Below are 17,749 nucleotides of genomic sequence, written 5' to 3' on the forward strand. Positions count from 1 at the left end.
TGTAGCGGATGCGAGCTTCAACTGGAAGCCAGTGGAGAGAGCGGAGGAGCGGGGTGACGTGAGACAACTTGGGAAGGTTGAACACTAGACGGGCTGTGGCGTTCTGGATGAGTTGTAGGGGTTTAATGGCACAGGCAGGGAGCCCAGCCAACAGCGAGTTGCAGTAATCCAGACGGGAGATGACAAGTGCCTGGATTAGGACCTGCGCCGCTTCCTGTGTGAGGCAGGGTCGTACTCTGCGGATGTTGTAGAGCATGAACCTACAGGAACGGGCCACCGCCTTGATGTTAGTTGAGAACGACAGTTTGTTGTCCAGGATCACGCCAAGGTTCTTAGCGCTCTGGGAGGAGGACACAATGGAGTTGTCAACCGTGATGGCGAGATCATGGAACGGGCAGTCCTTCCCCGGGAGGAAGAGCAGCTCCGTCTTGCCGAAGTTCAGCTTGAGGTGGTGATCCGTCATCCACACTGATATGTCTGCCAGACATGCAGAGATGCGATTCGCCACCTGGTCATCAGAAGGGGGAAAGGAGAAGATTAATTGTGTGTCGTCTGCATAGCAATGATAGGAGAGACCATGTGAGGTTATGACAGAGCCAAGTGACTTGGTGTATAGCGAGAATAGGAGAGGGCCTAGAACAGAGCCCTGGGGGACACCAGTGGTGAGAGCGCGTGGTGAGGAGACAGATTCTCGCCACGCCACCTGGTAGGAGCGACCTGTCAGGTAGGACGCAATCCAAGCGTGGCACATTGTTGGTGTAGATACAATACAATAAATGTAGGCAGGGCTCTATATTAAACATTTGTATTCCCAGCACTGGTGCTCCCAACTTACAGTTAGGTGCACAACATAAAATCCAGGAGCACCAGAAGATATATATATTTTTTATTGATTGAGATAGCATTTATATAGGCCCAATATGCTTTAACTACTTTTGATGCACATAATAATTGCTCTTCTAAAGAAGCTACCCCTTTTCCTTTCTTTCTGTGCTCCCAAATGTTTAAATATACATGGTTTATGAACACGGCCTAAAAACAAACTTTTTGGTCCACCAGCCACTGTGGCAGGTAGATCAAAAATCTAACCAGCCACTCAGAATTTTTACCAGAGAATAAATGTATTCACCATTGTAATACCAAAAACCACATAATTTTTTTTTTCCACTATCAAAATCACACTTTTTTAATAGAAAAAATAACAACATTAGATGTCCTTATTCCACAAAAATGCTTAAACCACACCAGGAAACCACTTTTGAGGTCTTGGGAAGAAATTACTGACATTTAATCCTAGTAAAAATTCCCTGTTTTAGGTCAGTTAGGCTCACCACTTTATTTTAAGAATATGAAATGTCAGAATAAAAGTTGAGAGAATAATTTTTCAGCTTTTCATTTCTTTCATCACATTCCCAGTGGGTCAGAAGTTTACATACACTCAATTAGTTTTTGGTAGCATTGGCTTTAAATTGTTTAACTTGGGTCAAATGTTTTGGGTAGCCTTCCACTAGCTTTCCATAATAAGTTGGGTTAATTTTGGCCCATTCCTCCTGACAGAGCTGGTGTAACTGCGTCAGGTTTGTAGGCCTCCTTGCTCGCACACGCTTTTTCAGTTCTGCCCACACCTTTTCTATGTGATTGAGGTCAGGGCTTTGAGATGGCCACTCCAATACCTTGACTTTGTTGTCCTTAAGTCATTTTACCACAACTTTGGAAGTATGCTTGGGGCCCTTCTCCATTTGGAGACCCATTTGTGGCCAAGCTTTAACTTCCTGACTGATGTCTTGAGATTTTGGTTGCTTCAATATATCCACCAGATTTTCCTCCCTCTATATGTATATATGTATATATGTATATATATATATAACAGACATATCAGTGTGGATGACGGATCACCACCTCAAGCTGAACTTCGGCAAGACGGAGCTGCTCTTCCTCCCGGGGAAGGACTGCCCGTTCCATGATCTCGCCATCACGGTTGACAACTCCATTGTGTCCTCCTCCCAGAGCGCTAAGAACCTTGGCGTGATCCTGGACAACACCCTGTCGTTCTCAACTAACATCAAGGCGGTGGCCCGTTCCTGTAGGTTCATGCTCTACAACATCCGCAGAGTACGACCCTGCCTCACACAGGAAGCGGCACAGGTCCTAATCCAGGCACTTGTCATCTCCCGTCTGGATTACTGCAACTCGCTGTTGGCTGGGCTCCCTGCCTGTGCCATTAAACCCCTACAACTCATCCAGAACGCCGCAGCCCGTCTGGTGTTCAACCTTCCCAAGTTCTCTCACGTCACCCCGCTCCTCCACTCTCTCCACTGGCTTCCAGTTGAAGCTCGCATCCGCTACAAGACCATGGTGCTTGCCTACGGAGCTGTGAGGGGAACGGCACCTCAGTACCTCCAGGCTCTGATCAGGCCCTACACCCAAATAAGGGCACTGCGTTCATCCACCTCTGGCCTGCTCGCCTCCCTACCACTGAGGAAGTACAGTTCCCGCTCAGCCCAGTCAAAACTGTTCGCTGCTCTGGCTCCCCAATGGTGGAACAAACTCCCTCACGACGCCAGGACAGCGGAATCAATCACCACCTTCCGGAGACACCTGAAACCCCACCTCTTTAAGGAATACCTAGGATAGGATAAAGTAATCCTTCTCACCCCCCTTAAAATATGTAGATGCACTATTGTAAAGTGGCTGTTCCACTGGATGTCATAAGGTGAATGCACCAATTTGTAAGTCGCTCTGGATAAGAGCGTCTGCTAAATGACTTAAATGTAAATGTAAATGTATATGCCATCTATTTTGTGAAGTGCACCAGACCCTCCTACAGCAAAGCACCCCCACAACATGATGCTGCCACCCCCGTGCTTCACTGTTGGGATGGTGTTCTTCGGCTTGCAGGCCTCCCCCTTTTTCCTCCAAACATAACAATGGTCATTATGGCCAAACAGTTCTATTTTTGTTTCATCAGACCAGAGGATATTTCGCCTAAAAGTCTGATCTTTGTCCCCATGTGCAGTTGCAAACCAGTCTGGCTTGTTTATTAAGGTTTTGGAGTAGTGGCTTCTTCCTTGCTGAGCGGCCTTTCAGGTTATGTCGATATAGGAATAGTTTAACTGTGGATATAGATACTTTTGTACCTGTTTCCCCCAGGATCTTCACAAGGTCCTTTGCTGTTGTTCAGGGATTGATTTGCACTTTTCGACCAAAGTATTCATCTCTAGGAGACAGAATGCGTCTCCTTCCTGAGCGGTATGATGGCTGTGTGGTCCCATGGTGTTTATACTTGTGTATTATTGATTGTATGCACCATTCTCTGGAAAGGCTAGACAATGTTGTGCCTGAAAAGCCCAGGAGGGCGGCCGTTTCTGAGATACTGGATCCGGTGTGCCTGACACCGACAATCATACCACGTTAAAAAGTTGCATTCTGATGTTCAATCGAACAGTAACTGAATGCCTCGATGCCTGTCCGCCTGCTTTATATAGCAAGCCATGTGACTCATTGTCTGTAGGAGCAATCAATTTTCATGGACATGGTGGTGTATCTAATAAACTGACTGGTGAGTGTATATATCATATGTGAAGATTGAAATCCAGAGTTGTGTCTTTAATCTATCCAATGGTGAATGGCAAGTCGACTCGATTCCCTGGAAACCAGACAGAAACAAAAGCATTCCTGGCCTAATTGTACAACCTCATGTACAATTATCCATGTAAGACAAGACACATTCACACACAGCCATGGACCACATGGCAGAGAAACACAGTGAAACACAGTGAGAGAGAAAGACTGAGTGAGAGAGACAGAGACAAACACAGAGAAAGAGAGAGAGATAGAGACAAACAAGAGAAAGAGAGAGAGAGACTGAGTGAGAGAGAGAGAGACAAATACTAAGTGAGAGAGACAGAGACAAACACAGAGAGAGACTGAGTGAGAGAGACAGAGAAACACAGAGAGAGAGACAGAGACAAACAGAAAGTGAGGGACCGAGATAGAGAGGGAGAAAGAGAGCTGGGTGAGAGAGACAAGGAGAAAGATCTCGATGAGTGCAGGCCAGGGCCCCCCCCCCCAAAAAAAAAGAGAGAGAGAGACAGACAGACACTGAGAGAAAGAGAGAGAGGGACTAAGTGAAAGATCAGGATAAACCAAAATTACAACACAGTCAAAACAAAACTATATTGCCTATTGGGAAACACAAGCACAAAGCAACATGCAGTGCTATCTGGCCCTAAATCGACAGTACACTGTGGCTAAATTTTTGACCATGGTTACTGATCAAAACCTTGACAAAGTACAGGCTCAGTGAGCACAGCCTTGCCATTGAGAAGGGTAGACACAGGAAAACCTGGCTCCCAGTAGAGGAAAGGCTGTGCAACCACTGCACCACAGCAGAACCTGAGACGGAGCTGCATTTCCTGACAAAATGTAAAAATATAAAACAATTAGAGAGTGTCATTTCCCCAAATGTGAAACCCTTATTCAAGGTTTCAAAGACCTCTCTGAATGAGAGTAGGCTACCCGTCCTGTTGGGGGAGGATGCAGAGAGCTGTGGGTTGGCAGCGCACAACATTGCTGCCTGCCATAAGTTGAGGGATAGCGTCTGACAAACCAATCAAGCTGCACATGTACTCTACTGTATGCTTATTGTTATGGTTGAATGTATGGTTATTTTGACACTTGGTTATTGTTGTTACTGTTGTCCCGTTAACAATTTTGATTCTCATTTTTATTTTATATTGTAAATTCCCAAAATAAGCTTTGGCAATATGTACATTGTTACATCATGCCAATAAAGCAAATTTAATTTAATTGAAAGAGAGAGCTGGATGAGTAACCGGATGAGCGCAGGCCAGGGTTCCCCCCCAAAAAGAGAGATAGACTGAGTGAGAGAGACAGAGACAAACACTGAGAGAAAGAGAGAGAGGGACTGAGAGAGATGGATGAGTAACCGGATGAGTGCAGGCCAGGGTTTCCCCAAAACCACAGATGACTCAGAAAACAGAAAAATCGAGTTGGAAATAGGAATGTGTATGGGAAGAATTTTGAAATGTCCAAATCGTATAGCCAAATAACCAGTCTTCTTCTATGTCTACTGTGTTATGGTTGGAGTATGATGGTGTAAAGGAGATGATAGTTCAGTGAACCACACTCGCACGATGAGTTGCCCGAGTTAAGGCTTAAGCTCAGCGGGCTAATGCAATGATATGGTGAGCAAAAGACACGGGAGACCCAGTCAGTCACAATGGTTCCACATCAAACCGATGAGTGGTGAGTGTTCTAGCATAAAATGGCTTCTGAGCAACAGTATGGGGTGATGTGTACAATGTGAAAGCCCAATATAACAATTCCATTTGAAAACAACTTTTACTGTAGCTGCATTGGCTAACTGTGCCGATACTGGAGGCAAAGGATTTTAACACAGCTGGTGCTCCGCCATAGCCGCTCTGGGCGACCTTGAGGGTCAAAGCACTTGACCTGGCTCGCATGACACGCTTCAAATGGCAGTAAAACACAACAAAAGACACCCCTCACTCTCTTCTCATTGTTTACGAGCAGGGGGGTCCCTTACACAAGCTTCCTAAAGACACGCTAAGGGGGTTAACTACACTCGTTCTCTCTGATAATCTGTTTTAAAGAGAGAAGACGGGACCCCATTGTGTTCAAAATAAGAGACTTTCCTGGGAAAGAGTCAAAGGGGCCCCAGTATTTAATACTGCTGGCAAGCTAAAGTCTGCGCCCCTTCGTCAGTGATTGGTCGACAGTAGGGATTCTTCAATAAAGTCTTTGTTGTCATTCGAGAGATGACTCGCTTTCCTATTTTTTCAATGAGAAATACTGCAGCAACCATCGTAGTTAGATGTAACATTGCGCGTCTAAGATCTCCTCAGCAAAAAACGTTGAAATGAATGACAAACTCATTCGGTTTGGCTAACCCTTACTAAAAAAAATTCAGTATAAGTGCAGCAACTGCAGTCGACTGTGGTTTTGTGGATGCAGTAATTGCAGAATAACTGCAGTGTACAAAATGACTACAGACCAGGGTTCATTCCCGGGCTGTGCCACAACCGGCCGTGGCTGGGAGTCCCATAGGAAGGCGCTCACTTGGCCCAGCGTCGTCCAGGTTAGGGGAGGGTTTGGCCAGGGGGGCTTTACTTGGCTCATCGCGCTCTGGTGACTCCTGTGGTGGGCCAGGTGCCCACGGGCTGCCCCCGGTCGTCAGTTGAAATGTGATTCCTCCGACACACTGGTGCAACTGGCTTCCGGGTTAAGCATGCCGGGTCTTAAGGAGCGCAGTTAGGTGGGTCATGTTTCGGAGGACGCATGACTCCACCTTTGCCTCTCCCAAGCACGTTGAGAAGTTGCAGTGATGAGACAAGATCGAAATCGGGGAGAAAAAGGGTCAAATTCAACAAAAAATATATATACAAAAAAAGTACTTATTTTGGACACATTATTTGCAGTGTACTGCAGTTATACTGCACTCTGACTGCAATATTTTTTCGTAAGGGATGCGCCAGCCGAACAGAAGCACACTGATGCCTTTATTCATCTCTCCTTCTCATTTAACTCTTCACCTTAGTCCTCTTCACTTGCTCTTCTTCCCTCTTTCCGTGCCCCTCATTCTGCCGCTCTCGCTCTCTCTCCTCAATTCTGAGACTCTTCCTTCCTTCCCACCCTCTCTCTTTCCCTCCCTCCTTCCACAGTCACATTAAAGGCCCAGTTGTCACGGCTTCCGTCAAAGTTGGTCCCTCTCCTTGTTTGGGCGGCGTTCGGCGGCACCGGCTTTCTAGTCACCACCGATCCATGTTTCATTTTCGTTTAGTTTTGTCTTCATTATACACACCTGGTTTCCATTCCATAATTAATGTTCCTTATTTAACCCTCTGGCTTCCCTTTCCGTTTTGTGCGTGATTGTCATTGTCATGTGGGTTCATTCTTTGTGCTCTGGATTTTGTGTTTTTCCTTGTTCGAACATTGCCTATATTATTGAGTAAATTCAGATTATTACTCATACCTGTGTCCTGCGCCTGACTCCGCCTTATCCATTCACCTAATCGCTGACACCAGTGCAGTCATAAACATGATTTCCTGTGTTTTATTTATTTATATATATATATACACACACACAATGAAGGTTGGAATAATACTGTGAAATTGTGAAAATTATGATAATCCGCTTTAGTGTAAGACTTGTTTGAAAAGACCGGCTGAACTTTCGGCTTGTTTTGGTGGGATGGAGATTTGACCTGCCTGATGACATCACCTGTCATGTTTTGTCTTATATTGTCTTGTCATTTTGCTTTTCCTTCTGTTCGTTTTCCCCCTGCTGGTCTTTTTAGGTTCGTTCCCCTTTTTCTCTCTCCCTCCCTCTCTCTCTTCTCTCTATCATTCCGTTCCTGCTCCCAGCTGTTCCTATTCCCCTAATCAATCATTTAGTCTTCCCACACCTGTTCCCTATCTTTTCCCCTGATTAGAGTCCCTATTTCTCCCCTTGTTTTCCGTTTCTGCCCTGTCGGATCCTTGTATATTGTTCACCGTGCTGTGTCTTTGTATCGCCCTGTCGTGTCGTGTTTCCCTCAGATGCTGCGTGGTGAGCAGGTGTCTGAGTCTGCTACGGTCAAGTGCCTTCCCGAGGCAACCTGCAGTTTATTATCGAGTCTCCAGTCAGTTCTCGTGATTACGAGTGGAATTGTTTTTTATGCTTTATTTACCGCTCCGATTTCTCTAGGAGTATTGCTATTTCCTTTAACTGGATTAAAGACTCTGTTTTCGCCAAGTCGCTTTTGGGTCCTCATTCACCTGCATAACAGAAGGATCCGACCAAAGAATGGACCCAGCGACTACAGACGCTCGTAACACTGCCGTCGAGATCCAAGGAGCCATGCTCGGCAGACACGAGCAGGAATTGTCTGCTGCTCGTCATGCCATGGAGAACCTGGCCGCTCAGGTTTCCGACCTCTCTGGACAGTTCCAGAGTCTTCGTCTCGTGCCACCTGTTACTTCCTGGTCTGCCGAGCCTCCGGAACCTAGGGTTAATAACCCACCTTGCTACTCCGGGCAGCCCAAGGAGTGCCGCTCCTTTCTCACCCAGTGTGATATTGTGTTCTCTCTCCAACCCAACACATACTCTAGAGAGAGCTCGGGTTGCTTACGTCATTTCACTCCTTACTGGCCGGGCTCGAGAGTGGGGCACAGCTATCTGGGAGGCAAGGGCTGATTGTTCAAACAATTACCAGAACTTTAAAGAGGAGATGATTCGGGTTTTTGACCGTTCAGTTTTTGGTAGGGAGGCTTCTAGGGCCCTGGCTTCCCTATGCCAAGGTGATCGATCCATAACGGATTACTCTATAGAGTTTCGCACTCTTGCTGCCTCTAGTGACTGGAACGAGCCGGCGCTGCTCGCTCGTTTTCTGGAGGGACTCCACGCAGTGGTTAAAGATGAGATTCTCTCCCGGGAGGTTCCTTCCAGTGTGGACTCTTTGATTGCTCTCGCCATCCGCATAGAACGACGGGTAGATCTTCGTCACCAAGCTCGTGGAGGAGAGCTCGCGTCAACGGTGTTTCCCTGCTCCGCATCGCAACCATCTCCCTTCTCTGGCTCAGAGACTGAGCCCATGCAGCTGGGAGGTATTCGCATCTCGACTAAGGAGAGGGAACGGAGGATCACCAACCGCCTGTGCCTCTATTGCGGATTTGATGGACATTTTGTCAATTCATGTCCAGTAAAAGCCAGAGCTCATCAGTAAGCGGAGGGCTACTGGTGAGCGCTACTACTCAGGTCTCTCCATCTAGATCCTGTACTACTATGTCGGTCCATCTACGCTGGACCGGTTCGGGTGCTACATGCAGTGCCTTGATAGACTCTGGGGCTGAGGGTTGTTTCATGGACGAAGCATGGGCTCGGAAACATGACATTCCTTTCAGACAGTTAGACAAGCCTACGCCCATGTTCGCCTTAGATGGTAGTCATCTTCCCAGTATCAGATTTGAGACACTACCTTTAACCCTCACAGTATCTGGTAACCACAGTGAGACTATTTCTTTTTTGATTTTTCGTTCACCTTTTACACCTGTTGTTTTGGGTCATCCCTGGCTAGTATGTCATAATCCTTCTATTAATTGGTCTAGTAATTCTATCCTATCCTGGAACGTTTCTTGTCATGTGAAGTGTTTAATGTCTGCCATCCCTCCCATTTCTTCTGTCCCCACTTCTCAGGAGGAACCTGGCGATTTGACAGGAGTGCCGGAGGAATATCATGATCTGCGCACGGTCTTCAGTCGGTCCCGAGCCAACTCCCTTCCTCCTCACCGGTCGTATGATTGTAGTATTGATCTCCTTCCGGGGACCACTCCTCCTCGGGGTAGACTATACTCTCTGTCGGCTCCCAAACGTAAGGCTCTCGAGGATTATTTGTCTGTGTCTCTTGACGCCGGTACCATAGTGCCTTCTTCCTCTCCGGCCGGGTCGGGGTTTTTTTTTGTTAAGAAAAAGGACGGTACTCTGCGCCCCTGCGTGGATTATCGAGGGCTGAATGACATAACGGTTAAGAATCGTTATCCGCTTCCCCTTATGTCATCAGCCTTCGAGATTCTGCAGGGAGCCAGGTGCTTTACTAAGTTGGACCTTCGTAACGCTTACCATCTCGTGCGCATCAGAGAGGGGGACGAGTGGAAAACGGCGTTTAACACTCCGTTAGGGCATTTTGAGTACCGGGTTCTGCCGTTTGGTCTCGCCAATGCGCCAGCTGTTTTTCAGGCATTAGTTAATGATGTTCTGAGAGACATGCTGAACATCTTTGTTTTTGTCTACCTTGACGATATCCTGATTTTTTCACCGTCACTCGAGATTCATGTTCAGCACGTTCGACGTGTTCTCCAGCGCCTTTTAGAGAATTGTCTCTACGTGAAGGCTGAGAAGTGCTCTTTTCATGTCTCCTCCGTTACTTTTCTCGGTTCCGTTATTTCCGCTGAAGGCATTCAGATGGATTCCGCTAAGGTCCAAGCTGTCAGTGAGTGGCCCGTTCCAAGGTCACGTGTCGAGTTGCAGCGCTTTCTAGGTTTCGCTAATTTCTATCGGCGTTTCATTCGTAATTTCGGTCAAGTTGCTGCCCCTCTCACAGCTCTTACTTCTGTCAAGACGTGTTTTAAGTGGTCCGGTTCCGCCCAGGGAGCTTTTGATCTTCTAAAAGAACGTTTTACGTCCGCTCCTATCCTCGTTACTCCTGACGTCACTAGACAATTCATTGTCGAGGTTGACGCTTCAGAGGTAGGCGTGGGAGCCATTCTATCCCAGCGCTTCCAGTCTGACGATAAGGTTCATCCTTGCGCTTATTTTTCTCATCGCCTTTCGCCATCTGAACGCAACTATGATGTGGGTAACCGTGAACTGCTCGCCATCCGCTTAGCCCTAGGCGAATGGCGACAGTGGTTGGAGGGGGCGACCGTTCCTTTGTCGTTTGGACAGACCATAAGAACCTTGAGTACATCCGTTCTGCCAAACGACTTAATGCTCGTCAAGCTCGTTGGGCGTTATTTTTCGCTCGTTTCGAGTTTGTGATTTCTTACCGTCCGGGTAGCAAGAACACCAAGCCTGATGCCTTATCCCGTCTTTTTAGTTCTTCTGTGGCTTCTACTGATCCCGAGGGGATTCTTCCTTATGGGCGTGTTGTCGGGTTGACAGTCTGGGGAATTGAAAGACAGGTTAAGCAAGCACTCACGCACACTGCGTCGCCGCGCGCTTGTCCTAGTAACCTTCTTTTCGTTCCTGTTTCCACTCGTCTGGCTGTTCTTCAGTGGGCTCACTCTGCCAAGTTAGCTGGTCATCCCGGTGTTCGAGGCACTCTTGCTTCTATTCACCAGCGCTTTTGGTGGCCGACTCAGGAGCGTGACACGCGCCGTTTCGTGGCTGCTTGTTCGGACTGCGCGCAGACTAAGTCAGGTAACTCTCCTCCTGCCGGTCGTCTCAGACCGCTCCCCATTCCTTCTCGACCATGGTCTCACATCGCCCTAGACTTCATTACCGGTCTGCCTTTGTCTGCGGGAAGACTGTGATTCTTACGGTTGTCGATAGGTTCTCTAAGGCGGCACATTTCATTCCTCTCGCTAAACTTCCTTCCGCTAAGGAGACGGCACAAATCATCATCGAGAATGTGTTCAGAATTCATGGCCTCCCGTTAGACGCCGTTTCAGACAGAGGTCCGCAATTCACGTCACAGTTTTGGAGGGAGTTCTGTCGTTTGATTGGTGCGTCCGTCAGTCTCTCTTCCGGGTTTCATCCCCAGTCTAACGGTCAAGCAGAGAGGGCCAATCAGACGATTGGTCGCATACTACGCAGCCTTTCTTTCAGAAACCCTGCGTCTTGGGCAGAACAGCTCCCCTGGGCAGAATACGCTCACAACTCGCTTCCTTCGTCTGCTACCGGGTTATCTCCGTTTCAGAGTAGTCTGGGTTACCAGCCTCCTCTGTTCTCATCCCAGCTTGCCGAGTCCAGCGTTCCCTCCGCTCAAGCGTTTGTCCAACGTTGTGAGCGCACCTGGAGGAGGGTGAGGTCTGCACTTTGCCGTTACAGGGCACAGACTGTGAGAGCCGCCAATAAACGTAGGATTAAGAGTCCAAGGTATTGTTGCGGCCAGAGAGTGTGGCTTTCCACTCGCAACCTTCCTCTTACGACAGCTTCTCGTAAGTTGACTCCGCGGTTCATTGGTCCGTTCCGTGTCTCCCAGGTCGTCAATCCTGTCGCTGTGCGACTGCTTCTTCCGCGACATCTTCGTCGCGTCCATCCTGTCTTCCATGTCTCCTGTGTCAAACCCTTTCTTCGCACCCCCGTTCGTCTTCCCTCCCCCCCTCCCGTCCTTGTCGAGAGCGCACCTATTTACAAGGTACGTAGGATCATGGACATGCGTTCTCGGGGACGGGGTCACCAATACTTAGTGGATTGGGAGGGTTACGGTCCTGAGGAGAGGAGTTGGGTTCCGTCTCGGGACGTGCTGGACCGTTCACTGATTGATGATTTCCTCCGTTGCCGCCAGGATTCCTCCTCGAGTGCGCCAGGAGGCGCTCGGTGAGTGGGGGGTACTGTCATGTTTTGTCTTATATTGTCTTGTCATTTTGCTTTTCCTTCTGTTCGTTTTCCCCCTGCTGGTCTTTTTAGATTCGTTCCCCTTTTCTCTCTCCCTCCCTCTCTCTCTTCTCTCTATCGTTCCGTTCCTGCTCCCAGCTGTTCCTATTCCCCTAATCAATCATTTAGTCTTCCCACACCTGTTCCCTATCTTTTCCCCTGATTAGAGTCCCTATTTCTCCCCTTGTTTTCCGTTTCTGCCCTGTCGGATCCTTGTATATTGTTCACCGTGCTGTGTCTTTGTATCGCCCTGTCGTGTCGTGTTTCCCTCAGATGCTGCGTGGTGAGCAGGTGTCTGAGTCTGCTACGGTCAAGTGCCTTCCCGAGGCAACCTGCAGTTTATTATCGAGTCTCCAGTCAGTTCTTGTGATTACGAGTGGAATTGCTTTTTATGCTTTATTTACCGCTCCGATTTGTCTAGGAGTATTGCTATTTCCTTTAACTGGATTAAAGACTCTGTTTTCGCCAAGTCGCTTTTGGGTCCTCATTCACCTGCATAACATCACCAGTCAGTTAATAGGCCAATAAGAAAGAGAGTTCCAAACCTCTCTGCCAATAACAGCTTCCCCACTCATTCCAATCCCGGTTAGTCCTAGGAAAATTCTTGCCTGAAATTTCTTTGTTTCTTTTAGACCATTTTAACTGAAAACAATCAACGTAAGGTACATAAAGGTCTAACACAGCCATTTTTATCTCAATATTAAATCATTTCTGGGTAACAATCAAATATCCTACTGTGATTGTTTTCAATTGTTTGTGTGAGTGCGTGCATTTGTGTGACACTAAAAACAAACTAAATGTAAGAACGAGCAAAGGAATTGGGAGGGGAGGAGGAAGGACAATGGCTGCATTTTACTTCAACAATTTCTGGATGATTTGAAGAGCGCCATGGGCCCTGGCCAAAAGTAGAGCACTATATAAGGGTATAGGATGCCATTTGGGACTACAGTCCATCACAGCCATGACAGTCAGTTCATCCCAATCCCCAATCATGACTCACTCAGCCAGAGTAATTACATGTATTTTACCCAAGAACTCCCAGACAGCACCAGCTGCCCCCCCCCCCACCCCAACACTAGACCCCCACACCCAGCTGGTTTGGCCCCCATATCCCCCAGCCCCCCCCCTCTCTCTCCTTCCCTGTGATCGGAGCTCTCTCCTGGGGCATCGGAAACATGGTATTGCTCCCGGGTCTCTGCTCTGGTTCCCATGACATCACTCCTCAGCTATTCCTCACGAACCCCCCCCCCCCCTTCCTGTAAATCTGTCATTGGAAGGGATATTATTTCCCAGAGAGCAGCAGAGATTAACAATAACCCCCCTTCCTCTAGCACTGACATCCCCCTCCGCATGACAGCTCATCGCAATACAGCTTTTCACTGATGGGGTTGAGATAAATACTAGTGTGTATGTGTATGTGTGTGTATGTGTGTGTGTGTGCGTGGTGTAAGTGTGTGCATGTCCGTGCATCTGTGTGCGAGTGCATCTCCCTCTTCCTCCGTCGGCCGCACTGGAGGCCTGTCCTGTCAAAACATTTCAGTGTAAGCGTCTTACAATATTGCTTACGACAAAGAAAACGAACGGCTTTTCAAAAGAAGGCAGCATTACAGCGAAACAAGACTCTTTCACAGACGCAGGTGCTGCCGCTGCAAACCTCCTCCCCTCGGATTTCCTTATATCTTTCATACAAATGGACTGCGTCAGCCTCAAGTGTGTGGGAAGGGAGGATGAGGAATAATAGGATGAGGAGGATGGTGAGGTGAAAGGGGTACAGGTTGTCCTTGAGGAACATATGAGGCCACGGCCTCAGATGGGACCTCAGTGGAGGCGCACGCTAACCTCGCACTCTCTATGAGGGGGGATGGGAGAAAGATGCAAGGAGACATATCCCAGACTCACCCTGTCTCCAAAGAGGGTCCCAGACTTCACCGGTGTGAATGAGTGATGTAAAGGGAGGGGGTGGGGGTGAACTGTGTGTGTACTCAGTGTGTATGAGTAACCTCATCTCTGGAACTTGTAAGCACTGTAACTGGGTTGACGTCACAACAAGCTCATTCCTGTTACAACCGTGACCAAACCTTGACCCAAACGGGTACCATAAAGACATACATCTTTACTGACTCTAGCCTTACCGCTGCGGAGACCTAGCGTAAGCATGTAGCTATTTTATGGGGGACGAAATCAAGTGAGAAATCAAGTGTGATACACATGTCTAGATGGGTTTTAGTGCTTGGATTTATCGCACATAGGGGAGTGATTTCCTAACTGATTTGTTTTTTTACACTGACAATGAGTCTGGCTCTGTACATGCTGGGCTGTACTAAAGGCATGCAGCCATGTCTGCCAAAGCCATAGTAGTCTGCATCACAAATCTGACCTTACTCCCTACGTAATGCACCACTTTTGACCAGTAGTGTAAAGTACTTAAAATATTTTTTACTTAAGTCGTTTTTGGTGGTATCTGTACTTTACTTTACTATTTATATTTTTGACCACTTTTATATCACTACATTCCTGAAGAAAATAATGTACCACTTTACTCCATACATTTTCCCTGACACCCAAAAGTACTCCTTACATTTTGAATGGCTAGCAGGACAGGAAAATGGTCAAATTATCAAAATAACACTTATCAAAATAACATCCCTGGTCATCCCTATTGCCTCTGATCAGGTGGACTCACTAAACACATATATCTGTAAATTAAAAAAACTAGAAAATTGTGCTGTCAGGTTTGCTAAATATAAGAAATGTGCATGTACTTTTGATATTTAAGTATATTTAAAACCAAATACTTGTAGACTTTTACTGAAGTAGTATTTTACTGGGTGACTTTCACTTTTACTTGAGTCATTTTCTATTAAGGTATCTTTACTTTTACTACAGTATGACATTTGGGTACTTTTTTTGACCAGAGCCCTATGGGCCCTGGTGGAAAGTAGTACACTTTATAGGAAATAAAGTGCCATTTGCGACACAAACCTATATATGCTTCACTGAATTATGGATCGTTGTCTAGTTTCTACTGGCTGTCGGAAACCTGAGGCAGGTGGCTTTCCTTTCTTTACAGTATCTGAACAGCAGTGACAGGTGGGCTGAGATCTATCTTGAGCTCATGGGATATGGGAAATGAAAAAGTGAGATGGAGGGAGTGGGATAAGGAGTGAGAAAGAGAGAGAGCAACTCACGCCGGCACAGATATCCAGTGAGAGGAGAGAAAGAGGGGGACTACTCAGTGTCATCTGTCAACGTGTTAATAAAGGAGCCATCCCAAAAATGAGGGGAAGGAGGGAGGGGCACTAGAGGCTGAGGGGGAGTACTGTACATACTCATCAGTGATTCAACAGCAGATACTGGACTTCTATGGCTAATTTTAGCGAAGACATCACCCAAATAAATACATGTTCACAGTTGACATACGCCGACACTCAACTGACTCTACTTCATTTAATACTAGTTTAATAACAGGTTTATAATTACTATTGTATGCCAAAATTACCCGGAAACTTTACCTTTCTAATTGTCATCTTTCACAAACGTCTGCACAACCAAACAAAACACATACCCAGCCCCATACCTTTTCCCATCACACAACCTCACAGACAACAAGAGAAATGGACACTAACTTCCGAACTTTAAACTTGAACTGACCTCCGACTGGGCTTATCTTGTTGGTGATGGCGTATCTCAAGATGTTCTCGTCCTTGACGTACATGACAAAGACACGCTCCGTGGTCAGCTGCAGCGTCTCAGGCCCCGCTCTGAGCCCGTAGCGGCAGTCGTGGTACGTGATGTTCTGATGCAGTTGAAAGGTGAATGTTTCCGAGCCACGCTCCGCCGACACCACTGTGAACTCCCGCACCGACGTGGACCTCACCACTGAGAGTGGGGAGAGGAGAAGAGACTACATTACCCACACTGCACCAGTAGAAGCCTGTAGAAAGACTACATTACCTACGATGTACGAGTTTAAATAGTCTATTGACAGAGTACATTATCAACAATATATCATATTTAAATTGTCTGTTGTTGACGTATCCGTGCTGTAATAAAGCTTTTAAGTCATTTATAGAGTCATGGCATATGAAACAATTTAGCATTGGTGTTACTGCTTGTCATGAATGCTCTTTACATTTTTTTTTACAACCACCATTTGTCACAGTTTTATAACTGATCAGACACATTCTAGAAACACCACAGTCCAAATAGTATATATTTTCTTTCAAATACTTGAGCAGCACTCGATTGAACTTGCCTGGCGCAATGGAACCAATGGAATAGTCCCAAAAGTGCAATGCCCACCTGTCTAGCACTCTAGGCAGGCTCAATCAAACGCACAAAGTATTCTAAAGAAAACAAGCACCATTTTGACTCAGTTCTGTGCGGATCTCCCACTGGTCACAGACATCAGTTCAACATCTTTTTTATTATTAATTTTTGGTTGAGTTGGCAACTAATGTGAATTCAAAATGACCATGTCATTGGATTTAGGTACAAAGTTGGGTGACAAAAAAACGTCATCACGTAGAATTGTTTTGTTGAAATGACGTGGAAATAATGTTGATGCAACCTGTTTTTTCCCAGTAGGCTGTTTCTAGAATGCTTATGATCTGTTACAGTTGAAGTCGGAAGTTTACATACACTTAGGTTTGAGTCATTAAAACTCGTTTTTCAACCACTCCACAAATGTCATGTTAACAAACTATAGTTTTGGCAAGTCGGTTAGGACATCTTCTTTGTGCATGACACAAGTAATTTTTTCAACAATTGTTTACAGACAGATTATTTCACTTATAATTCACTGTATCACAATTCCAGTGGGTCAGAAGTTTACATACACTAAGTTGACTGTGCCTTTAAAAACAGCTTGGAAAATTCCCTAAAATGACTTCATGGCTTTAGAAGCTTCTGATAGGCTAATTGACATAATTTGAGTCAATTGGAGGTGTACCTGTGGACACATTACCTGAATGCTCCCAACCTTGGGAGCAATTTCCAAACACCTGACGGTACCACGTTAATCTGTACAAACAATAGTACACAAGTCTAAACACCATGGGACCACGGAGCCGTCATACCGCTCAGGAAGGAGACGCGTTCTGTCTCCTAGAGATGAATGTACAGCAAAGGACCTTGTGAAGATGCTGGAGGAAACAGGTACAGAAGTATCTTTATCCACAGTAAAAACAAGTCCTATATCGATAACCTGAAAGGCTGTGAGGCAAGGAAGAAGCCACTGCTCCAAAACCGTATTTTTTGAGAAATGTCGTCTGGTCTAATGAAACAAAAATAGGAATGTTTGGCCATAATGACCATCGTTATGTTTGGAGGGAAAAGGGGGAGGCTTGCAAGCTGAAAAACACCATCCCAAAAGTGAACCACAGGGGTGGCAGCATCATGTTGTTTGGGTGTTTTAGTGCACTTCACAAAATAGATGGCATCATGAGGAGGACAATTTGGTGGATATATTGAAGCAACATCTCAGAGCATCAGTCAGGAAGTTAAAGCTTGGTCTCAAATGGACAATGACCCCAAGCATACTTCCAAAGTTGTGGCAAACTGGCTTAAGGACAACAAAGTCAAGGTGTTGGGAGTGGCCATCACAAACCCCTGACCTCAATCCTATAGAAA

General features: G+C 46.5%; 1 protein-coding gene across 3 annotated transcripts in view; it reads right to left on the reverse strand.

Moving 5' to 3' along the window:
* The window catches only part of nid2a (nidogen 2a (osteonidogen)), a 117,228-nt gene that overhangs the window by 55,553 nt on the left and 43,926 nt on the right, over positions 1 to 17,749 (reverse strand). For all 3 annotated transcript variants that reach the window (XM_046366364.1, XM_046366363.1, XM_046366362.1), the window contains exon 8: positions 15,770 to 15,997. In XM_046366364.1, the coding sequence (XP_046222320.1) occupies positions 15,770 to 15,997 (228 nt within the window). The remainder of the gene's footprint in view (positions 1 to 15,769; positions 15,998 to 17,749) is intronic.

The sequence above is a fragment of the Oncorhynchus gorbuscha genome, linkage group LG10 (assembly GCF_021184085.1).
Source record: "Oncorhynchus gorbuscha isolate QuinsamMale2020 ecotype Even-year linkage group LG10, OgorEven_v1.0, whole genome shotgun sequence".
Taxonomy (NCBI): Eukaryota; Metazoa; Chordata; class Actinopteri; order Salmoniformes; family Salmonidae; genus Oncorhynchus; species Oncorhynchus gorbuscha.